At 52.7% G+C, this 23680-nt stretch overlaps 1 protein-coding gene across 3 annotated transcripts; it reads left to right on the top strand.

The window, feature by feature from the left end:
- The first annotated feature begins 2688 nt into the window (after positions 1–2688).
- Positions 2689–23388, top strand: SGK2 (serum/glucocorticoid regulated kinase 2). Of its 3 annotated transcripts, none has more exons than XM_045833533.1 (15): positions 2689–2878; positions 6663–6901; positions 8026–8091; positions 8706–8755; positions 9257–9314; positions 9494–9577; positions 10436–10564; positions 11633–11745; positions 12058–12094; positions 13105–13191; positions 14406–14501; positions 15448–15603; positions 17672–17761; positions 20927–21131; positions 22984–23388. In XM_045833533.1, exons 2-14 carry the CDS (start codon positions 6728–6730, stop codon positions 21089–21091), a joined length of 1305 nt encoding a protein of 434 aa, XP_045689489.1. In that variant the 5' UTR covers positions 2689–2878; positions 6663–6727; the 3' UTR covers positions 21092–21131; positions 22984–23388. The 3 variants fall into 3 exon arrangements, with proteins under 3 accessions (XP_045689489.1, XP_045689488.1, XP_045689490.1); XM_045833532.1 differs by having other exon boundaries at positions 2690–2878; positions 10433–10564; XM_045833534.1 differs by having other exon boundaries at positions 2746–2878; positions 6741–6901; positions 10433–10564.
- Positions 23389–23680: the final 292 nt, after the last annotated feature.

The raw sequence follows: 23680 nt of genomic DNA, 5'->3' as shown, positions 1-23680 counted from the left end.
TAATGATGGTTGCAGAGCATTGAAAATGTACTTAATGCCCCTGAACTGTCCACTTAAAAACAGTTAAAAAGACAAATTCCATGTTACACAGATTTAACCACAATTAAAAAAAATCTTAAGAGGAAAACAGGATGCAGGAAACAGGAGAGACAGCAAAGACGAGGATGAAGGGAATGCCCAGCGTGATGGGAGGGAAGGGCCCGGTTGACAATGGAGCGACTGTCCAGGAGAGAATGGAAGGATAAAACTGAAACCTATGTTACTGTGTTAAAAGGATCATTTCCACTGTAGCAGGGCACTTACGAGAGAATCACATGTGTATGTTCGTGTACATGTAAGTGTATTCAATATTTCAAATCCTCACATGAGGCAGTTATTAAAACCCCATGCCTGTTACGCCCTCCGGGTGGCTCTGCAGCCGTGACAGCGTGTGTGCAGGTGAGGGTAGCAGGGGGAGGAGCGCGGGGGGCTGGATAAGCACAGGAAAGTGGGCTGCGGAATCGCAGGGTGGAGGCAACATTCACGGACTTGGGTTCTCATTGGTTCAGTCGTTTTCCTTCCCATCCCTGAGGACAGACATATCTTTGCCCTTCGTACCCAAACAACGGAATTGGCCAGTTGGACAGAAAAGATGGGAGGGTGGAAGGGAAAAGGAGGGGGAAGATGGGAAGGTGATGTGCACCCTCAGTGGCCTCACAGTAGGGGTGGCCCTGGGGAAAGGGCAAGTGTAAGCCCCGCTGACAGCCGTGGCGGTCGGTACTGCTTTATACAGTGATTTGGTAGGGAGGTCAGCATTAACCCGACACCTTTATTTGCAGTTAGCAGACAGAAGCACTAGCACCTGGCCACGGGACAGTAACACAGAGATGTTCTCTGCAGCCTTGTTAGACTTACTACGAAATTGATAGCAGCCTGAATGTCTGCCAGCAAAGGAACCGTGACTACGGAACAGGGGCAGGAAAATTAATCCCACATTATACAATGAGATGTTGATTTTTTTTTAAGGTTGAATCTTCATGTGTTGACATGGAAAGGTGTGTGTGAGAAAAAAGTGAGTGGCTGAACACTATGGGTAGTATGACCCATTTTTCTGGGGATAAAAGTGTATGAGATACATAGATGAGGGCACACGCCAAAGTCGGGAAGGACAGTCAGGGTTTAGTTAACAGCAGTTACCTCCAGGAATGTGATCGAAAATGGTTTGGAGAAGAAGCTTCCACTTTTATTTCACAGTCTGCTGTGGGCTGGAAATCTCCAATACAGTTTAGGCAATACCATTATACCGGGTCTTTAAAAACCAGCTTTGGGAGTGCGGGGGTGGGGCTTGGTGCAACGGTGACAGGACCGCTCCAGAAAGGGGCAGGACCCAGGGCTCTGCCCTGATTTGCTTGGTGCACTTGGGCTGCCGCCCCACCCCGATTTGGGCAGGGCCAGTCACAAGCTGATGGGTGTGTTGTTTGTGCTCTGATCCAGGATTGAACCTGCAACCGGGTCAGGACAATGCTCTAACCTAATTGACCTACTCAGCCAGGACAAGCAGCCAGCTTTTAAAGCACTAGAAATGACTGGGAAGTTGCTGACATTTTATTTATTCATTTCTTTAAATCCTCACCCGAGGACATTTTTTCATTACTTCAGTGAGAGAGGGGGAGAGAGATAGAGAGAGAGAAGGAGAGAAACATCGCTGTGAGAGAGAAACATTGACTTGGCTGCCTTCCTGAACATACCCCAACTGGGGACCAAACCCAAAACTTGGCTCTGTGCCATCACCAGGAATCGAACCTGTGAACTTTCAGTCCACGGGGTGATGTTCCAACCAAATGAACCACACCAACCAGGGCATGCTGTTGACATTTTAATGAGATGTAATTGAAGAAACCAGTGTGCTGGTCAGACTCTGAGTTGCCTGCTGACAAAGGGGTCACTGGGTGGAGCTTTTCTTACCTGTCCAGCAGGCCAGGCCCCATCCGTACCCTGAGTTAGAACCCTCAGTCTGGGCACCCTCAGGTCAACCAGGGACAGCCTTCCCTCCAGGGACCTGGGGAGAGCTGAGCCCTGGGCCTTGAGCCTCAAGTGTCGGAGGGGCAGAGCAGGGCTTGGGTCTCAGCCAGCCCTGGTTGTCCCAGGATGGTGCCCAGACAGAGCCGGTGCAGGCGAGCTCTGGGTGGCAGGCTTTGGCTCAGCACAAGAGAGTGCCAGACATGTCGGGTGTGAGCAGCCTCTCCCTGGAGGTGCCCACGAAATGGGCTGACCGCAGAGGCCGGCGGTCCTATCGGGGACCAGTAGAGGGGAGAGTTGTGTGTGACCTGCCCTTCGGGTGGCCTGTTCTCCGGGCTCTGAGAGAGAGGAAGAGTGACTCAGCTGGTGGAATCAGGGAAGGCCGAGTGGGAGTCAGCATTTGAGCTGAACTTGGGAGGGTGAGGGCAAGATTTCAGACAATAAAAATGTGACAGTATTAAAAGGAACTTCAGAGACCTCCCCACCCCCCTGTGAGTCAGGACACAGAATTCACATGAGGCTTGGGGAGCTGAAGTCACTTGTCCAACCAAGGTCACATCAGTTGTACAGTAGCTTTTAAAAGTTCAGAGGGTTCCCCAGGGCAGGACCTTTGAGGAGCCAGTGGGTGCAGTCAGCACCATGATTCAGGCCCAGCGGTTAATGAGTAACTGGAAGGCCCTGTGGCCAGGAATCAGCTGGCAGGGCTTGGAGGCTGAACTTGAGCTTGTTTGGGAGTCTTAGCAAGTGGGTGACAAGTCGCTCCTGACAGAGAAGTTTGTTCCAGCAGTTCAGGACTGGGGGGACCATGCCGAGAGACAGGAGGGCAGAGCTGTGCTTGGGGCTGCGACCCAGGACCTGAGCTGTGACCCAGAGTGTTCAGGTGAGAGGCTCAGCCGTGAGCGGCACCCCTGCCTGCCAGCTGATGGGCTGCCAAACGGACTGACTAGTTACCTAGCTGACTTGCTTCCTAACTACCCAGTTACTCCTTTCCTTCCTAACACCCTTCGTCCTAAAACCATTTTTTTCTTCCTAACTCTTCTTCTGTCCTTTGTTTCCTTCTTTCCTAGTGTTCTTTTTTCCTAACTTCTTTCCCCCATCCCTCCCTCCTTTGCCTCCTTCCCTCTCACCTGACTCTACCTTCTCAGCTACCTAATTGTTTTCCTTTCTAACTAACCAATTTATATCCTCACTCCCTTCCCCCTCACTTCATGCCTTCCTTTTCTAAGTTTCTAACTTCTTCCCGAAATTCAGGCTTTGGAGTCACACTGCCCGGGTTCAAATCTGTTATACGATTTACTGGCCATGGGGATGGATCAGGTCACTTCCCCTCTCCAAGCCTCAGCGCCCTCCTCCTTCAAAGAGGGAAGATGATATAGTTCCTAACCCATGGCATTGTGGGACAAGCCTCAGACCCAGCCGGCACTTGGTACCTACTGTCACTGGTATGCCGTTGGTGTGCCCTGGGCAGGCGGGGGGAAACGGATCAGTCACAGTAGAGAGGAGACGAACACAAGAGCAGAAGCAGGAGCAGAGGAGGGAGCAAGAAGCCGTGAGGGCAGGGAGCTGTTTGGGTGTGGGGGTCACAGTCAAGGTGATGGGGAGCAGTGGGCATGTCAAACTTCCCACCGGGACTTAGAAGCTTTACACACTAATGGAAAAAAAAAATAACCTAACCCACTGTCATCTTGGGTCATGGCCCTCCAGACTGTTTTCTGTGGCTGTGCACAAATGTACGTGTCCACGTGTGTCTCTTTTCTCTGGACAAAGATGGTCCCTGGTACACCTACCATTCTGAACCCTGTTCCTTTCTTTCTTCTTCTTCTTCTTGTCCTTTTTTTTTTTTTTTTTTGCTTGACATTGTGGCACACAAATGTTCCTATTTCCTTTTTACATAGGCTCATGTATCGATTTTGTTTGTTGTTGGGTAATTTTCAATTTCGTATGTCCTGTCATTTATCTTATCAATTCATTCCTTGATTCATTAGTCAGAGATGTATGGAGCTCTGCCTATATTCCGGGCCCCGGTCTAGGAGCTGGGCAGTCAATAGTGAACAAGAGAAGTCTTTGCCCTTGTGGAGCTGATCTCCTTGGAGACAGAAAATACAGCCTTGCGTGAGAAGGTGTCAGAAAGCAAAACATGAAGCAGGAAAAGGGGATAGGGAATGAGCGGGGCTGGTTTCTTAGAGCCACCCACCTTCCTAGTTTGTCCAGGAAGGTACTAGTTTTAGCCCTGAAAGTCCCACATCCTGGGAAACCTGGAAGCCCCAGACAAACCGGGACGGTTGGGCGCCAGGAATCAGAACAGGCCTGCCTGAGAGGTCACAGGTGAGCAGAGACCCCAGGGAGGTCAGTGGGAGGCAGCCGTGCAGATGTCTGGGGAAGAGCAGGGTGGGCAGAGGAAGAGGAAGTGCGAGGGGCGGGAGGCCAGGGGACGCTCTGTGTTGGAGGCACAGCTGGAAAGCCGGACAGGCTGGAGCGCAGTGGGGACTGGGTGGAGCCAGGTCAGGTGGGTTCTCGTAGACGATGCCAAAGACTTTGGATTTTGATCCTTCGAGTGTTGAGAAGTCACTGGTGTTTTAAGCAACAAACTCGCGTGATCTGATTGACATTTTTTAGAGAGTTATTCTGGCTTTTGGTGGAAAGAGATTGTACTGAGTGAAGACAGAAACGGAGAATCAGTAGGGCAGCTACTGCAACAATCCACACAGGCGACGCTGGTGGCTCAGGGAGGGGGCGTCGCAGCAGTGGGTTTCTGGATGCATTTGGGAGTTAGGGCCTGGTGGGAGTTCTTGGAGGGGTGAGGGTGCCAGCTCAAACTTTCGAGTAGGTGGCAGCGCCATTACAGAGATGGAATGCAGGGGGAAATCAGAACGAGGGAGGGTTGTCTGGGAATTATCGAGTGCAATCGGCGCTCAGTGCTGTTAAACTGCTTGAGATCAACTAGGAAATGAGTGCAGACAGAGGTCCGAGGGCCTTGCCCCGGGACAGGCCAGTGTTTGAGCGTAAAAAGAGGGGGAGGATCCAGCAGAAGAGGAGGAGGAAGAGCAGTCAGGGAGTTCAGAGGAAAGCCAGGCAGGATAAGGGGGTGTGTCATGCACCCCTGAGAAGTCGAGTCAGGATGAAGAACTCATCCCTGGCTCTGGCACATGGAAGCCACTGTTCTGGTGCCATGTTGGGATGAAAGCCTCTTCGAAATGGAAAGACAGCTCTTTCGAGGGGACGAGCTGAAAAGGCGACCAGAGAAATGGACAGCATCGGGGTGGGGATGCAAGGTGGAGAGAGGGAGCTGCTTCAGCGGCGATGTGCCCACATGCCTCGTGGTGGAACGTGCAGGCTGTTATTACTGCCGCTGCTGCGTCCCTGTTCTGGGCAGTGCTGCTGCCTGAGGGGCCCATCAGGGGCTGGTTGTTGAAAAGAAATGTCCTTGCTCTGAGCGTGTGTTTTGTCAACACGACGTCCTGCCCTTCTGTGTATGAGTTCAACATTTCCGTTCTGTTGGAAGATGGTGGGCTCTGATACTGTTCACTTGGGTTTCCTGGGCTGACAGCGCCCGGCACCCTGCCCTTCAGAGCCCACAGAGAACCCCCAAGGCCGCTAGGCTCGGGTCCCTCCCTGGCCAAGCCCTGGGCCCCAGCGCCAGAGATCCCTCCGCTGTGGTGAGTTGCAGAGGTCTGGGTGTGGCACGTGGTAGCCACACAGGAAGTTCCAGAAGACCAGGGGTGGTACTCTGGCCCTGTCACTCCTGCATTCCCCAGACGACCCCTCATGAGCTCCAGGGGAGAGGAGGGACCCCGTGAGTACCCCGTGAGTCACTATCATACCGGGCAGCAGGAACTTCCGGAACCAAGTGCCGCTGGGGCCACGTTTCCTGCCTCTCCTGTAGCCGGAGAGCTGTGGGCCAACCGGCCCTCTCCTGGGGCCGGCGGGGACAGGCCCAAACGGCCAAGTACTCAGCTGTCAAAGACGAAGGCGAGCAGGACTGAGCCAGACACCTGGGCTCCAGGTTCCCCTCTAACACCTGCAGGTTCTTGGGAAGCAAAGGGCTCTCCGCTGCCGGGATTGGGGTCCTGGGGCCTCATCTTCAGTCCCAGAGGGTTTACACCAGGCCCGGGGATGCCCCAGGGGCGGGTCTTCTTCCCGACAGGCCCTTACGCGCACTCGCGCACACACACAAACTTGCCAGTATGCACCCACCAATATGAATACAGACACACAGTGACCTGCACGTGCTTACACTGTCACACACGTGTCAGTAGACACCCATACTCATCTGCAGACTCACACACGTAGATGCCCACACACAGACTCACACATACACACAAGCACATGAACACACGTAATAATACACACGGACACATCGACACACTACACAGAGGCTCCCCGGAGTACACACATATACACACTGAGAACACAAAGTCACAGAGGCACAGACACACAGAAAAATTATACAAACACTAATGCCATGACACACAGGGACAACGGAGCACAGGTAGTCACCTACATAGACTCATACACTGACACAAGCACCGAGACATACAGGGACACACAGACATGACAGACAGGCTGAAGCACATCCATGCATTAAATACCTGCACACGCACAGCCTGACCCGCACTCAAGCCCCGAGTCCCCAGGGCTTTCCTGCAGCTGTCACCCACCCCCAGGGGGAGGCGATGTCCCCGAGGGAACAGAGGTCTCCCAGCCCATCCTAAGCTCTGCCGGGTCCTGCATGACATCAACAGCCCCCCGATGCTGCCGGGAGTTTCGAGCTGGGGCCAGGCCGGCGCCAGGCACAGACACTTCAGCCCTTGTTGGGAGAACAGAGAGAGGCTCTCTTGTCCGCAACCCGTCCTCCAGCTCCAACTGCTGCTTCTCTCGGCGGCCTCTCCTCAGGCTGGTGCAGGTACATGGGGCCGGGGAGGCCAGGGCCTGGCAAAGGGGCCATCAGAGTCGGCACGGGAGAGGGCGTGGCTGCAGTGTGGGCTATCTGCAGGAGCACAGGCCAGGGGCACCAGGCTGCTGCACTCTCTAGTGGGCAGTTCCTCAGCTCGCTCTCTCAGGGCTCCACAGAGCCCGGGGACTCCCTCCCTTCCCCTGTGGTCACTTTCTCAGCTCCCCAGAAGGCCATGGGGTGGTGCTTCCAGGTGCCCCTCGTAAAGATGAGCAGTGTCTATCTAGAGAGGCTGGGCTACAGCCCGTGCCCCGCAAAGGGCCAAGGCTGTGGTCTTGAGATGCACAGTATCCAGCAGTTTACCCAAGCAACAGGGATGTCAGGTGAAATATCAGCTCTTGGCCTTGACCTTCCAAGCAGGGATGGGTGGGGCTGTGGGGCCCTGGGTACCCTGAGTCAGGGCCTAGACAGGCCAGCCTCCTCCACCCTGCAGAGTGGGGGCAGGACAGACACTGTGCTCCTGGCTGCACAGACCAGCTGATCTGTTTCATCTCAGTCTGGGGTCTCTCCATGGCATCAGCCCAAGGCCCCAAGGCAGCTGCCCTGCCAGGGGCATTAGGCAGAAGTCCCTGTGGCAGGGAGATAGCACAGAGCCCAGGCTGGGGCTGTCCCCGGGAATTCAGGGTGGTAACATGCCCAGACAGGAGCCTGGGCAGCCCAGCCTGCCCCTCATGAGCTGTGTCATCCTGGCAAGCCCCTTTCTAGGCCTCAGGCTCCCCACCTGTGAAATGGAGCGAGGGGGCAGACTTATGGTCTGCCAGGGTCCTTCCAGCCTGGCCAGCGTGGACTTCTGGAGCTGCCTGGCTCTCAGGGATCTGGCTGCTCTGACTGTCCCCAGTCCTTGCAAAAGACTTGCCTGGGAGGGGCCACCCTGACCATCCTCCCTCCTTCCCAGTGGAGGTGGTCCCATGCGAGGGTGGCTGGCCTCTGGGGCAGAAGGAGCTCAGGCGATGGCAGGTGCATGGATGGGGTTAGGGAGGGGTGGGGAGGGCAGCGGTGCCTGAAGCCCTAGACTAGACAGGTGAAGCTAACTCCCCAGCCAGCTCTCTAATGCCTGCTCCTCCTTGTGCCCCCAGCCCCCACCCTATCACTGTTGCAGAATGGACTCTGGTCCTAGCCCGGCTGGGACCCCTAGTCCACAGGTGAGTGGGTCGTGGTTCCCCTACCCACCACCAGGGGGCTCATGTCCTTACCTGGCTCAGAAAATCTACAGAAGCACCTGCCAGGGCCCGTGGGCCATCCCAGACAGGATGGTTGGGGGGGATGGGGGCGCCAACAGGGGTCACTCTAAGCTCACGGAAGTGGGCTGATTGCCAGGTAAATAGATAAGAGACTTGGGCAAAGGCTTCAAGAAGTAAATGAGGTGGAAAAGTCACAGGATTGGCCCTGAGGACACTTGGGTTCTAGTAATACCTGTGGGGCTGCCTGTAGGTCCTTGGACAGGACAGCTGTTCTCTGGGCCTCAGTTTCCTCACCTTCACAATTGGCATGACAACCAGCCGCTGCCCAAGGCTGTCGTCAGAAGCACATGGAGATGGTAGATAGCGGGGGTGGGGGGTGGGTAGAGGGGTGGGTAGAGGGGTGGGTAGAGGGGTGGAAGGAAGAAAAGGTGGAAGGAAGGAAAGAAAAAGGAAGGAAGGAAGGGGCCTAGTAGAGATGTTGGAAAACGGATCAGGGCCTGGGCCAGGGGACAGGGAGGGAGCCAAGGAGTAGGCACCTGTTGATACTAATTACCCCTTTCTGGAAATGTCTTTAGCCCTCAAGGGCCAATGGGAACATCAACCTGGGGCCTTCAGCCAACCCAAAGTAAGTTCCAGTCTTTCAAGCAACTTTCCTCCCTGGCTCCCCTAGCCTTGGGAATAAAATCCAAGTTCTCCGGTCTACCTTCAAGACCCTCTGCCCTCAGGGCCCAGGATCATCCCCCACCTTTACCCGGCACTAACTGCCCAGCCTCCGCCCACGCTGAGCCCTGGGCCTGGAGTGCCGCCCAAAGTCTGCACTGCTAGCAGATCCCCACCCTTCGGGCCCTTCTCAGGCGTTGAAGCCAGACCCTCACCTTCTGCGCAGTTGTGTCTGGTTTTCTCCCCACCGTACCTGTTAGTTACCTGATCGTGAGATCCCTAGGTGCCGGGGCCAGTCTTATAAGACCCCTCTTAGCTGAGAACACTTCAGCGGCAATGAGTTTTGGTTGCAGGAAAGTTCCTTGTATTCCCCACCTCCAAAGTGAACAAGAAGTCTGGATTTGATCTCAGGAGAAGGTTTCACAAGCTTGCAAATGCTGACCCGTGTTCTCCCCTCTTCCCCCAGTGCCCGGCCCACCGACTTCGACTTCCTCAAAGTCATTGGCAAAGGGAACTATGGGAAGGTGAGTGACATGGTGGGAGACCTGGATGTCCCCTTCTCCGGCTTCCTCCACCCCCTGCCTGTCACTTGCATGTGCAAAGAGGGAGCTTACAACCTGCAGATTCAAGGATGCAGGAACAGAGCTGGGGCCCATCAGAGGAGTGGTCACCTGCGCGGGCTTGTGTTTCTGCTTCCATTCAGGTCCTACTGGCCAAGCGCAAGTCCGACGGGATGTTCTACGCGGTGAAGGTGCTGCAGAAAAAATCCATCTTAAAGAATAAAGAGGTACCGGAGCTCAGACATAGCATTTCTTCTCCTTCTCCTCAACTCCCAGGCGAGGGTGGCTTCCCAAGATGAGTCCCAACTAGGCGGGGGTCCATGGGCTGGGTGCAGAGGGGGTCACAGCAGGGGGCCAAGTGGTGCCCAGGATACTGACCCTTCCGAAAGAAGGCAGGTCAGCCACCTCACCCACAGGCCTGTGGGAGGAGCCAGTCCAGGCCTGTGCCTTCCCCTGGGGAATCCGGGGTCCCTGGTGGACAAGCCCTCGGTCGTGTCTAGGTGTCCGCTTCCCCATCTCTGCGTCTGCACGGGGAGGGGTCACACTTCTTAACCTCTGAAGCCCTTCCAGCCACAGCCATCCTGGAGTTGCCGAGGCTTTAGCTCACTTCATACCAACCCCCTTAGGAGGAGTGAGCCGGCCCTGAGAGGGGGCTGCATATCAAATCGGAGGAGTCAGGAGAGGACAAGGGCATCTTGGGAGTGGGCAGGGGAGGTCCTCCTGAGGTGGTGGCCTTGCAGCTGGCCTTGAAGGTCTGAAACGAGGGTGCCCGGGAAGGGGAAACGGCATGAACTAAAGCATGAATGTGGCTTCATTTATTCAGTAATCACACAAGCTTTGCTCATCACCCCAGGGTTGGGTGGCAGGGGTTTCTGATCTGGGGGCTGGAGCTGCACCCATGTGGACTGGTTGGGGATGAGGCGAGCACACCAAACCCTGAATGCTAGGCAAGGACTTGGGCCTGGCAGTAAGGAGCCACAGTGGGTGTCTGAGGAGGGGCCTGGGAAGGTCCCGGGCAGGACAACCCTCAGCAGTGGGCCCTGTGGGCTGTGACATGGGCCCCTGTCCGTGTGACCCCATAGCAGAGCCACATCATGGCGGAGCGCAACGTGCTTCTGAAAAACGTGCGGCACCCGTTCCTCGTGGGCCTGCGCTACTCCTTTCAGACACCGGAGAAGCTCTACTTTGTGCTGGACTACGTCAACGGAGGAGAGGTGGGTGGACCCGCAGGGCGCTCTCCTGGGCCAGCTCTTAGCTGGGGGCTGCCCATCCCACACACTCACTGAGTACCGGGCTCTGGGATGATCGCACATTATTCATACAACAGACCCGTCCTGTAGCTGAAGAAACCGAGGTTCAGGAGCTAACTCACTTGCTCAAGTGCATGCAGCTCACACCTGGCACAGCTGGGATTGGAACGTGGTCCGTACGGACTCCCTCTGCAAAGCTGCCCGGGCTCACCTGGGAAAGAGGAGCTCTGCAGTCAAGGTTTCCAATGCCCTCGTTTTACCCCAGAGGCCGCTGGTGGGGTGACCATCACTGTGGTAAATGGAGCCCCAAGGGTGCCTGGTGACCAGGAAGCACAGCTGGATGAGCTGCGTTCCCTCTGGACTTCACTCTGGCCCTCTGGGAAAAACTTAGTGGGGTCTCCTCTCAGCAATCCCAGATTTAAGCTGTGTGACCTCATGCCTTTTAGCCTGGTGCCGAGATGGGAGTGTTTATCCTGCATCCCTAAGCCCCCTGGTGGAGGTGCAGGGCTTTCCATGTCAGGGAAACAGCCCAAGCAACTTGCCCACCGGCAGATCTAACCTGGGCTGAGTTGGACTCAGCCACAATGATAATCTTATCACCTGGGGTGGAGGAAAAACAGGTCTTTGAACCACCCAGCTTCAAATCCCAGCTCTGCCAGTTGCAGGCCCCAGGAACCTGGCAGGTCCCCTGACAACTCTGACCCCTCCCAGTTTCCTCTTAGATGAAACTGGCAGTATCTGATACCTGGAAGGTGGTCATGAGGATTAAATGAGATGAGAGACATGAAAGGTTCTGGCTTGGAGCCTGGAACACTGTAGGTGCTCAGTCCACACGTATTCACCTCTCCTGCTGACCCTTTGGTCACCCACCACTGCTGTATGGGGTGGGGGCCGGCAAGTGCTTTGTCGTCTGAGTGCATTGCAGCTCAGAGAGGGGGTGACTTGGCCAGCTGCCCCCTGCACTCTGGGACCTGGAGCCACCACCTCCCCCTCACCCCAGGAAACCCTCTCACAGGTGTCCTCTCCCTCCAGCTCTTCTTCCACCTGCAGCGGGAGCACAGGTTCCTGGAGCCCCGGGCCCGGTTCTACGCCGCCGAGGTGGCCAGCGCCATTGGCTACCTGCACTCCCTCAACATCATCTACAGGTGAGGGCTGCTTGTGTCTCCGAGCCAAGCCCAGCCTCTGCCCCAACAGCCAGGGGTTGTGGGCACTTCTGAGTCCTGATGAAATCCCAGCAAACCCAAGTTCTGAGGACAACCCTTTATCTGAGGAGAATGCCCTGGTGCAGTAGGGTGGGAGCCCTCTCCTTTCTAGGATCAAGTGCCCATCCGCCCTGGGCTTCCCTGGACACCTCTGTGAGCCCCCGTGAATACCCCTCCCACCAGGCCCCCGGGTCCCCGACTGCCCTCAGTAAGTGGCTGAGCCATCACAGCATGCCCTCCTCTTGTTTCCTGCAGGGACCTGAAACCAGAGAACATCCTCTTGGACTGTCAGGTGTGTGTATGTGTGTGTGTGCATAGTTGCACATGTGTTCTATGCACCCACAAGTGTGTGTGGATGGGCGTGCATAAAGTGTAGGAGTACATTCAAGTATGTGTGTGCCCATGTGCCCATGCATGTGTATGTGCATATAAGAATGTGCATGTACATACATATGTGTGCACATGCATGTATAGGCGGTCTATAGGGGACAGGGGTAGAGTCAGGTAGAGGCTCATGGATTCTGTATTCCCTCCATGTCTTAGACTGGGTTCCCTGGAAACAGACCCTGAGCTGAAACATTGGGTGCAGAAGATTATTGGGGAACACCCTGAAGAGGTCGACATTTAAGGGAGTGAAAAGGCAGGGATGGGCAAAGGGGGAAGCTCACCTGCATTGTGGCTGCAAGTGAGGCCTCAGCCAATCGGGGTGAGAAGGGCCCCAGCTGGAATGGCTCTTTAGAACTGTTCTTAATTGGGGCAAGTAGGCTGGGTGTTTGTGCCCCTGCATCCGTCAGTCACTGGGCAGGGACTGCCCCTTGGGAGGGCCGTAACTTTGGGTGAAGGCAGTGTCCAAGCGTGGGGAGAAGGGCATGACAACTCCTAAGGGGGAGATCTGGGTAGAGCCCTGTGGTATCCGCCCTCTCCACGACCTCCGCTAGCCTCCCACCTGCCCAGCCGCCACAAGCTGTGGCTGCTTCCTGGGTCCTTAGTGCTCTGTCAAGGGGGCTGCTGCTACCAGCCCCCTCCAGCAAGGACATTCTGGAGCTGCCACTGTTACAGGGTGTGGGTGTGGGTCTGCGATAAGCTGGGCAGACAGCGGAACACCATCCCCCACCCCACCGCCCCCTGTGCCGCTCCCAGTCTGGAAGGCCTAGTTTTTCTAGTAGAGACTCCAGCCTGTGCAGGGAGGGCATCAGGCCCCACGGTGACTGCCTTGAAGTGTGGCGCCTGGGCTTCAAGGTCAGGCCTGGCCATACCTTAATCTTGGACCACCCTCCTGTCCCATCCTCCCGTCCTCCACAGGGACACGTGGTGCTGACAGACTTTGGCCTCTGCAAGGAAGGGGTAGAGCCGGAGAAGACCACGTCCACATTCTGTGGCACCCCCGAGGTGAGCTAACCCTCCCAGGAGAAGGCAGGCTGTGAGGGGTTGAGGCCACAGGCCCTGATTGGAGGCAATGGCGTACACCAAAAAGAGCTCACCTCTCCCACCCAAGCACTTCCCCTGAGCTGCCTGTACCCCCAGCCTCGGTTCCCTCATCTGTATGATGGGGGCATCAGCTCTAGGGGCTGCTGGGACCTGGCCAGCTGCTGGTGCCTCCGCCATGGTGCTGTCCGACAGAAATGGAAATGCAAACCATACAGGTGGTTAAAATTTCCCAGCAGCCACGTTTAAAAAGTGAAAAGAAACAGGTGAAATTAATTTTAATAATGTATTTTCATTAACCCAATGTACACAAATATTGTCATTTCAACATATGATCAATATAAAATTGTCCAGATAGCTTATTCTTTTTTGTTTCCTAAGTCTTTGGAATCAGGGTGTATTTTACACTGATGGGCCACCTCAGCTCACACCAGCCAGGTTTCAAGTGTGTGGCGGCCACATGTGGATAGTGGTTGCCCTTCAGGGTGAAGTCCATGTGCAACAGGAGGGCCTAGCCTGACAATTAAGGTCAGGGCTGGCGAGTGTGCAAGACACCTTTTCTTCTGTCCTCTTCCATCCACAGAGAGCCTGGAAGGTTAACATTTATGGGTCTTGGCAGTAATTCCCACGTCTGTCTGTCCTGCCAGTGCCTCCATGCAGCCTTGGGGTTCAACCCTTTCCTCAAATTCTCACCAGTGTTGACCCTTGGACCTCTGACTGAAAGGGGTCGCCAGTTGTTTGGACAGCCGTCTGGGTGGGGTTGCGGACCAAGGCTGCAGGACTGGGGAGCTCCTCCCAACCCAGCAGGAGGCAGGGCGTGAGCTGCTCTGTGGTTCTCCCTGCTCGCGATGTCCCAGGCTTCAGATCACAGCGGGCCTCCTCGGTTTGGTGTAGGGTAGCTGACGGACGGATGGCCTTCTGCGTGGGGGCCATTGTCTGTGTTTGTGAATGGCCAGGTGTCCGCCGGACAGAGCTGGCCTGCCTAAGCCTGACAGCCCAGCCATCCCGTCCTTGGACTTGCCAAGGTCAGGGAGCAGGGTGTATGGCACCTCGGCTCATGAAGGAGACAAATGGCCCCAACGTGTCATCCCTTCCATGATCTTTCTCTCCAAGCGCCCTGTTTGCAAATGGAGAGGCTGAGTCTGTGGGTCTTTCAGATACGTCTTTCCCCCCAACAGTACCTGGCTCCAGAAGTGCTTCGCAAAGAGCCTTACGATCGGGCAGTGGACTGGTGGTGTTTGGGGGCCGTTCTGTACGAGATGCTGCATGGCCTGGTGAGTGGCGTCTGGCCATCTGCAAGGGACACCTGGCTCTGGGGGGTGGGGATGGGTCTCTCCCTTGAGTCACCTGCTCAGGCTCCTTGAGGAACTGAATGGGCCATCTCCCCACTCCAAGCTAAAAAAGATGATGCCAAAGTGAATACAAGGATTATAAGTCTTTTCTAATAATGTCAGTCCAGCACTTTATAATACACCATCTCCTGTGTTACTCCTTTGGTTCCTCAAAACGGCTTTTTGAGAGTGGCTGCAGGAAATGGAGTTGTTTTTAATCTACTGAAAGGGAAACTGAGGCCCAGAAAGGTCACAGTGCTGGTAGGTTGCACAACCAGCCCTGGACCCAACTCTAAGCTGCCTGTTTAGATGGAGGTCCATGTAGACTTGCCCCAGGCCAGGCCTCACTCTAGGGTGGCTTCAGCAACACAGCTTGGTGGACATAGGGAAGGAAGAGCTGGCAGAGCTCAGCTCAGAGCTCAGAGGTGGGAGGAAGAGCATCAGGAAAGGCGGGCTCTGGATACAGTTTGGGGCCTGGCTCTCTCCTAGGCTTTCATCTCGCTGAGCCTTGTCTTCTCTTCTGAACAATTGCAACCTGTCTCCAAGGACGGTTGTGTGGCTGGGATGAAATGATGAAGGGGAGAGTGTGAACCTTGCAAAGTGCAAAATTAGTGCACGAGGCATGTTACAAGAGGTGGGGTAGGGGATGCTCCCAGAAGGTGCACAAGTCTCACACAGGTAGAGAGAGACTCCTTGGCCTTCCCAGAAGCCCTCTCCACTGCACCAGAAGCCCAGAGGTCCCTGTCCCTCTCCAGTCTGCCATGTGAGCCAGTGTACAGGACGTGGGTCTGGCTGATCCTTCCAGCGACCCGGCTTCGCTCTAAGTCTCTCTGAGACCTGTGTCCACTTGCACACAGATGATCCTCCAGCTCTCTCCCTCTCTCACCAGCCTCCCTTCTACAGCCGAGACATAGCCCAAATGTATGAGAACATTCTGCACCAGCCACTGCAGATCCCTGGGGGCCGGACGGTGGCCGCCTGTGACCTCCTGCAAGCCCTTCTCCACAAGGACCAGAGGCAGCGGCTGGGCTCCAAAGCAGACTTTGTAGGTGACTTGCCGGGGCAGCACCGGCCCCTTCCCGCAGAGGCAGCTCAGAAGCACAGTGACACCCATCCAGCTAATGTGTTCATTTGGAAATGCACAGATGCTGCTGCTTGATTACTTCCTTCACCCTGGTGCTTTTAGTCCACCAGTATTTACTGAACACCTACTATGTGCCAGACATTGAGCTCAGTGCTAGGGATTCAGTAGACTGGGTCTCTGCCCTTATTGAGTTTATAGGGGCGGGGGTGGGGGGAAGACAATGAACAAACTTTGTATACAATTGTTACAGAGCGTGGCAAGTATCAGGAAATCAATGAACAGTGAGTGAGCTGAGACAGACACTAACGGGAGGGGATGAATTCACACTGGCATGGTCAGGGAAGTCCTCTCTGAGGAGGCGCCAAGCTGAGACTTGAAGGATGCAAAGGAGCCACTCATGCAGAGCTGGGAGGAGGCATCCAGACACTGGGCGGCATGTGCAAAAGTCCTGTGGTGGGAGAAAGGAGGAGAGCGGTATGCTTTAGGGTGTTTTGAGCAGGGGTGTGGTAAGAGCCAATTTTAAGTTGTAAGAAATTCCTCTGGCTTCTGTGCAAAGTGAACTGAACTCGCTTTTCACAAATATGTGAGTGCTTCCTCCTTGCCAGTGCCCAGGCTGGGCACTTGGGATATAGAGATGAAAAGTGCACAGTCCATTCTCTTAACAAGTGTATTATATATTTTGTATTAAAATAGCATTTAAAAAAGGATCTTCCTTTCTCTACTCAACCCAAGATCATTTGGGTTTATAAAAGGAAGACCACAGTACTCTTCTCCCTGAAGCTTGTTTTCTCTTCCAGCATCGGGGCTGAGATGCATGGACTAGGAGACAGGAGACCTGGGTTCAGATCCCCCTCCGCCACTCACACTTAACTTCTCTCTGTGAGCCTCAGTTTCCCCATCTGTAATAATAGTGCCCAGCCCAAAGCTGCTATAAAAATCAAATGGATTAAGATGTGCAAGGCACTTAGGCACAATGCCTGAAACATAGTAAGTGCTTTTTAAGTGTTCGTACCAACAGCCCTACATGTCAGATGCTGTGAAGTATAACAATGTTTAGGGCATTTGTCTACCCATCCCTGGCCAGCTTAAGGAATGAGGTTTTCAGGATGACTGGTGCACTCCTTCCAGTTTGCATCTTAAAAAATATGTATGATTTTGTCTGGCCTGTGTGGCTCAGTTGGTTGGTCATCCCATACACTGAAAGGGCACTGGTTTGGTTCCCGGTCAGGGCACATATCTAGGTTGTGGGTTCGATCCCTGGTCAGGGTGCATATGGTAGGCAACTGATCAATGTATCACATCGATGTTTCTCTCTCCCCCTCCGCCCTCTAAAAGCAGTGAGAAAATGTCCTTGGGTGCAACCAGTGTTACTAGTTTTGGGAGATCTGGGATATTTTGGGTCTGGCTTTTTAAGGAGCCCAGAAGGTGGTATTCTGATACAGGTGGTTGGAGAATCATTCTTTGAGAAACAGGAGAAAGTCCTGCTGGGACAGGAGAAAGTCGGTGCTGACATTGGTTTGGAGTAGGAAAGAAATGGTGAAACTCGCCCAGGGCTGAGTCCTAGATTCTGGGTCTCTGAGAGCCTACAGCTTTTCTTGGGGCTTTTTCCTTCCTAAACCTTCCAGAGTGAGTTGCTCCATCCATTTCTCTGGTTTGCATTCTGGAAGAGTGTAAATCCACTAAGGCAGAGTGGGGCGGGGTTGTGAAGATCTCCCAGGGCACCCTAGTGCAGCGATGTACCTCCAAAGCCTACTGGGGTCTGGCACAGAGTAGGTGTTCACTAAACAGATACGGAATAAACAAATGCCATGGGGGAAAGGGTCTGGGTTCCTGATGATGGCAAAGGGGAGAGGACTGGTTGCAGAGCTGTCGTCCCAGGAAACCAGGCTGAGGTGCAAGTTACATTCTCAGTAAAGGTTTTCGGACTTGACAGTCAGCTGCCAGCCGAGTTGGAGCTTGGGACGGAGTCAGAGGGGCATGGGAGTGTCTATGGGGAGGGCTGCTCCTGATCAGCACCTTCTTCCTGCAGCTCGAGATAAAGAACCACGTATTCTTCAGCCCCATAAACTGGGATGACTTGTACCACAAGAGGCTGACACCACCCTTCAACCCAAATGTGGTAAGAGGTCACCGCAGTCCAGATTCTGGGTTACCAGGACTGGTGGGAGTCTGCAGGGCATCTGGGCCAACTCTCTGCAGGAGGAAAAAACCTGGGTCCAAGGGGCTCCATGCTTTGTCCAAGGTCACATGGAAAGTTAGAGGCAGAACTGGTGTAGAACTGGGAGTCCTGACTGCCAGCTGAGCTCTGTGTGACGGGCCAGGCCTCCACTTCTTCATGTTTAGCACCGGTGACTCTCACTGCACAGCCCTCTATGGGTTTTACAGTGCTCTGTGTCACACAGCGCCCCCGGCTGGAGCCGAGCCCCGTGAAGACATTTCCCCCCTATAGTTAGCTTTTTTCCTGAGAAGAAAAATGGCATGTATTCATTGTAGAGAGTATGTAAAACAGAGAAAGTTAAAGCAGCAGGGGGAAAAAGCTTATTATCTCATTACCCCAGAGAAACCACGGCTGACGTGTCTCCTGTCAGTCATTCCTGTGTGTGTTTTACCTAGGTTATATTTTATATATAGATACTTTTCTCCATCCCCCCCTTTTTTAGGGGGGGCTAAAAACTAGGTCATTATTATTGTTTTCTAAAGATTTTATTGCACTGGCTGGTGTGGTTCAATGCATTGAATGCTGGCCTGTGAACCAAAGGGTCACAGATTCGATTCCCAGTCAGAGCACACGCTGGGTTGTGGGCCAGGTCCTGGGTGGGAGGCATGTTAAGAGGCAACCACGCATTAATGTTTCTCTCCCTCTCTTTCTCCATCCTTTCCCCTGTCTAAAAATAAATAAATAAATAAATAACATCTTTTAAAAAAAAGGGAGGGAGAAAGAGAGGGAGAGAAACATCAATGTGCGAGAGAAGCATGGATCAGTTGCCCCTCGCACGCCCCCAACCACAGACCTGTCCCACAACCCAGGCATGTGCCCAGATTGGGTATTGAATCACTGACATTTTAGTTCACAGGCCCACTGAGCCACAACAGCCAGGTCCTATGTCATTATTTCTGCAAGTAACATAAAACTTTATAAGGATCATTTTAAGTGGCTCATACTATGTCAACCCTATGTTGGTGACATAATGTTTTCAACCCCGCTCCTAATGGTGAACTTTAGATTATTATCATTCTTTATTTATCATAAAGTACTGATGAACATCTTTAAGTGTCTATCTTTGCCCAGAGTTCTGATTATTTCCTTGGGATGGACTGCAGGTGGGGAATGACCAGGTCAAAGAATGTGAATGTTTCTCGATTCCTGAGTCATGCTGCCCTCACTATGTGTTGGGGAGTACCGCCTGTCTCTGACCGGCGGAGTCTGCTGGAGAATTCTTACTCTCTGCAGCGTGTGCATCGTTTTTAACTTCGCAAACTTAAGTAAAAAAAAATACCACCTAGTATTGCTTTAATTTATTTGATTACAAATCTTTGATTTGTTTGATTTGTTTCTTCGATTTACAGTGAAGACACTTAGTTTTTACATGTTAATTAGCAGTGCTAGTATGAACAGAAGGACCCCCATTTCCGGTGGACACTGGAGACTCTCCTGGCCACCTCTAACCATCGAGCAATGTCAAGTCCCCTTCATCGAGCAGTCTGCACACCTCAGCGCCGCCAGCGTTACTATTCACATCTCCCCTTAGGTGATTCACCTGTTTGTGGACATGTCTTTGAGCTCCAGGTTCTTGACATCAGCTGTCAGATAGGACACGTTCAGTCCTGGCACCTGAAAAGTGTCTCTATCTGAGGATTTTAAAAAAGACTTTGAGGGTTATATTGAATGTACACCTTGGAGAGAGAATAATATACAAAATACTAGACAGGGTGGTAATAAAATGCAACGCATGAACTTCAGAGTGAGACATAGTGGGACAAGGTTCCTGTTCTGTCGGCTACCACTTGTGAGACCTTGAAGAAGTTTCTTTAGCATCAGTCTCTTCATTTGTAAAAAGCAGAAAAGACTTGCCTTGTCTAGGGCCATACATCAGAAAAAGGGCGAGGGCCAAGGTTCACATTCTGATCTTGGAACTCTGTGTCCTGGGCTAGTGCCACTATATCCTGTGGCCTTTTGGAGAAGCTAGAAGCCAAGGCCTCTTCAGTTGCACAGGCTGAGGCTTGCACACTAGAGCAGGTTTGGAGAACTTTCCACTTGCTCACCCGCTTGCTGCATAAAACCCACCTGTCTCAGTCTTCTCCACAGACAGTGCCTCCTCCACAGGGAGGCTGTATTGGCTAGCTCTTGCTGCATAACAAGCCACCCCCTAACTAGGCAGCTTAAAACAATTCGTTACTTCCTTCTGCTTCTATGGGTTATTTGGGAGGTTTTTTTGGCCCAGGCCAGGCCTGCTGTCTCTGCTGGGCTCTCACATGTTAGCGGTCAGCTAGCAGGTCAGCTGGCAGTCAATGATCTAGAATTGCCTCACTCACGTGCTTGGCAGCTGGGGCAGCTGGGGCAGCTGGGGCAGCTGGGTCCTTATTCATGAGTCCTCTCAGACTCCAGCAGAATGGACTGGGCTTGTTTACATGGTGGCCTTAGGGTTCCAAGTGCAGCAAGAGAGAACTCCCAGTGTGTGTTTTTCAAGCCTCTGTTTGCATCACATTTGGTAATGTCTCATTGGCCCAAGCAAGTCACACGGCTAACTCCTATTAAAGGATGTAGGAAGAGGCTCCATCTCCTGATAGGAATGGAGAATTTGTGACCATTTTTTTGCAATCTCCCTCACAGGTCTTATGCAAAATAGCTAAAGTGATCTAGTCACTCTTTACCATATTGCCCTATTTTATATTTTGTATGAGGCCTATCAGTACCCTAAATTATTTATGTACATGTTTATTATCAATCCTCCTATCCCTTGCATAATATAAGCTTCATGAAAGCAAGGGCCCACTCCATTTTGCTCTCCTGTATTCCCAGGACCATGAACAGTGCCTGGAAGGCATTCAGTAAGTATATGTTGACAAGGCTTGTCTTAGGGTTATTGTGGAGCAGGCATGAGCTGATATGTGGTTATTGGATCTCGTGGGATAAAACAATGTAAACTCATGGGTGAGTGACAATTAAGGAAGGGCACCCAGAAAGTGCTCAGAGGAAAGGCCCAGCATCCCTCTCAGGGCTTGTGAATTCCTTTGGCAGTTCTGACGCCCGTGATCCCTCCTCATTGTTGGCTTGTATCCACAGGCAGGACCTGCTGACTTGAAACACTTTGACCCAGAGTTCACTCAGGAAGCCGTGTCAAAGTCCATTGGCTGCACTCCCGACACTGTGGCCAGCAGCTCTGGGGCCTCGAGTGCATTCCTGGGATTTTCCTATGCGCCAGAGGATGACACCACCTTGGACTGTTAAGACAGAAGTCCCTGTGACATCTCTGAAGTCAGCTGGATCTGTAAGGAATCACCTTCAGCTGCTAGGAGCAGAGACTCAAAGAAACAATCTTATTTAAATAAGATTTTGTTTCCCCAGCACATAAAGAATTGTGTTAGGTGGCCCAGGGCTGGCACCACAGGTCATCAGATACTCAGGGGCTTCCTATATTTTGCTCTGCCATCCTTGGCAGATGGCCACAATATTAGTTGCGACATTATTATAGGGTAGTTACTGGAGCTCTAGCCATTGCTTTTGAGTTCTGGACAGGAGAAGAAAGGAGGAAGGAAGGAAGAGCAAAAGGACACTTTTATAGTTTCCCAGAAGCCCCACCCACTGACTCTGCTCATTAGCCACCATGCCTACCTGTAATGGAGGCTGGGAAATGGGACTTATTAGCTGGCACAGTATTACCCCTAATAAACAGGCGTTCTGACACTGAGGGAGGAGGAGGAGGAAAATGTTGGGAAGGCAACCAGCAGGGCTTCTTGGCGTTTAGATTTTTATCTCAAAGTGTGCAATGACAGATGTGACAAGCCTATAGGGTAGCACCCAACATCCTCTCTTATTTTCCTACGTTGATGGTATTTCCCTTTGTTGCGGGTAGTGGTAGACATTTGTTATTACATCTGTCTGCCTGGCATCTGAGCTCCTCCCTCTATTCAGGGTATCTCCTACTTCCTGAGTCTGGCTGAGGGACCATGACTACCTCCACTGAGAGTAGCTGAAATTCTAGACAGTTACTTTCCCAGCCTCCTCTTGCAGCCGGGGCCAGGCATGTGACCCAGGGATGCAGCTGTGCCAGATTTTCACTCAAAGAAGGGACTGGGAGCTCCCTTTCATGTGGTAGCTGTGGTGACGGTACCCACAAAACCGAGTTCCTGGTATAGAGTGGCAACGATGTAAATTGTGGCAATTGGGACTCTGCAGCAGCCGCCGCTGCTGCAGGAGCAGCGGTTTCTGCGTGTCAGTGCTGTGGTGGCATTCCCCTCACTCTTGGGAAGCCCTGAGCCTCGTCCTCCAGCTTCGAGAGCTTCTGACCCTTTTAACAACCCCCACCCACCTTTTGGCTTAATCGTCCAGTCTGCTTCAGAAAACCAGCCTGTGCTGAGGCAGTTTCTGTGCTGGACTCTTTCAAGTCTATTATCAGTTTTTATCCAAACAACCCTAAAGGAGGAAATATAACAGACCCTTTTTACCAATGAAGTAACAGGGTCAGAGAAGTTGTTCCTTGCCTAGTCCCATAGCTAGTAGGGGCCAGAGCGGGGACTCAGAGCCCTATAGGCTGAGTTCAGGGCTCTCACTTGTGACCTCTGTGCTCATCTGCCAACAGAATGGCTGTCAAAATCAGTAATGAGAACCAAGTCAGGAGCTGATCAGAATAAAGTAAGTGGTGGGAAATGGGGTGTGGAAGAGGAGACATTCAACTTGCTCAGGGTCTGGGCCTGGCTGTCAAGTTCACGGTGTGCTCCTCCTCACCTGCCCCGTATGTTTGGCAAGTCTAAGGCCAGGAGCCTAGGCCTTGGACAGGGCTCGGGGCTGGTGCCAGCTTGGTGGCCACAGCTTCCCAGCCACCTGTGGAGCTCCATGTGCTCATAAATTATTTCTCAAGGTAATTCTGGACAGAACAGAAGCACATAACCTCATGAATTCAGAGGAACCTCAGAATTAATGAATTCTGCACTTACTGGTAGGGATGGGTCCTGCAGCTTTATTTCGGTGGAAAACAGCTTCTTTTTCACAAACCTGTGGTTCATTATCTACTTACTTGCTTTTTGGTTTGTTCATAAGAGGAATTTCCTTAACATCAGTGTGTGCTGTGGTTTCTATTGCCTTTTCTTAACTCAGTCCTTTCCTCCCTTCCATTTTTCCAGGGCAGCCTTCTCCCCACCCTGTCCCAGGAATTATAGGGGGATGAAGCTGAAGACCGTGGAGAACACGCCAGTGACACAGACAGTGGAGACCAAAGCTGGGTCGGGAAGAGCTGTTGTTACCCTTGGACGTGCACTGAGAACTCTGAAACACTCTGATTTGATTTCTGTCTCCATTTGTCTGTTGATTGACAAATGTAGAACATGTGGGAGGGGCCAAAATTCCCCCAACTTCCCAAAGCAAAAAACAAGAGACTGTAATTGTCCAAAATGTACTAGTACTGTCCAAAGTACACGATCTGCTGTAGACTGTGAAACACATAATGATTCTCTTTGTTCCGAGACTGTAAGATCATAGAATTTTCACCAGGATAGAAAATAAAAATGAAGAAAAACTATGACATAGAATTGATCATGCTACGCCTATGTTTATTGAGCATGTTCCGAGTATTACGTACATTATCTACACACCTCACAGTGAGCCAGCATTTAAAAATTATTAACCTCCTTTATAGATAAGAAACATTTGCTCAGAGAGATTAAGCAACTTGCCCAGGGTCACCCAGCTGGTATAAGGTACAGCCAGGAACTGAACTTGGTGGGGGCTGATTCAAAGACCCTTGCTTTTTTCTCCAACCCCCAACGGTGGGAGAAGTGCTCTGGATAGGTACTCTTGCAATCTTCTAGCACTCACTCACTC

This window comes from Phyllostomus hastatus, unplaced genomic scaffold, assembly GCF_019186645.2.
Source record: "Phyllostomus hastatus isolate PE091 unplaced genomic scaffold, TTU_PhHast_1.1 phas_contig_17, whole genome shotgun sequence".
NCBI lineage: Eukaryota > Metazoa > Chordata > Mammalia > Chiroptera > Phyllostomidae > Phyllostomus > Phyllostomus hastatus.
The sequence above is the reverse complement of the archived record's forward strand: the minus strand, read 5'-3'. Positions and strand labels throughout refer to the sequence as shown.

What these genes read in the sequence shown, in the direction of transcription:
- SGK2 (XM_045833532.1), top strand. Translation starts at nt 6,728, where the DNA reads ATGACATCAACAGCCCCCCGATGCTGCCGGGAGTTTCGAGCTGGGGCC. An exon ending in CTCTCCTCAGGCTGGTGCAG is followed by an intron (nt 6,902 to 8,025) that starts GTACATGGGGCC and finishes TTGTGCCCCCAG; the next exon opens with CCCCCACCCTATCACTGTTG. An exon ending in TCCCTCAACATCATCTACAG is followed by an intron (nt 11,746 to 12,057) that starts GTGAGGGCTGCT and finishes TGTTTCCTGCAG; the next exon opens with GGACCTGAAACCAGAGAACA.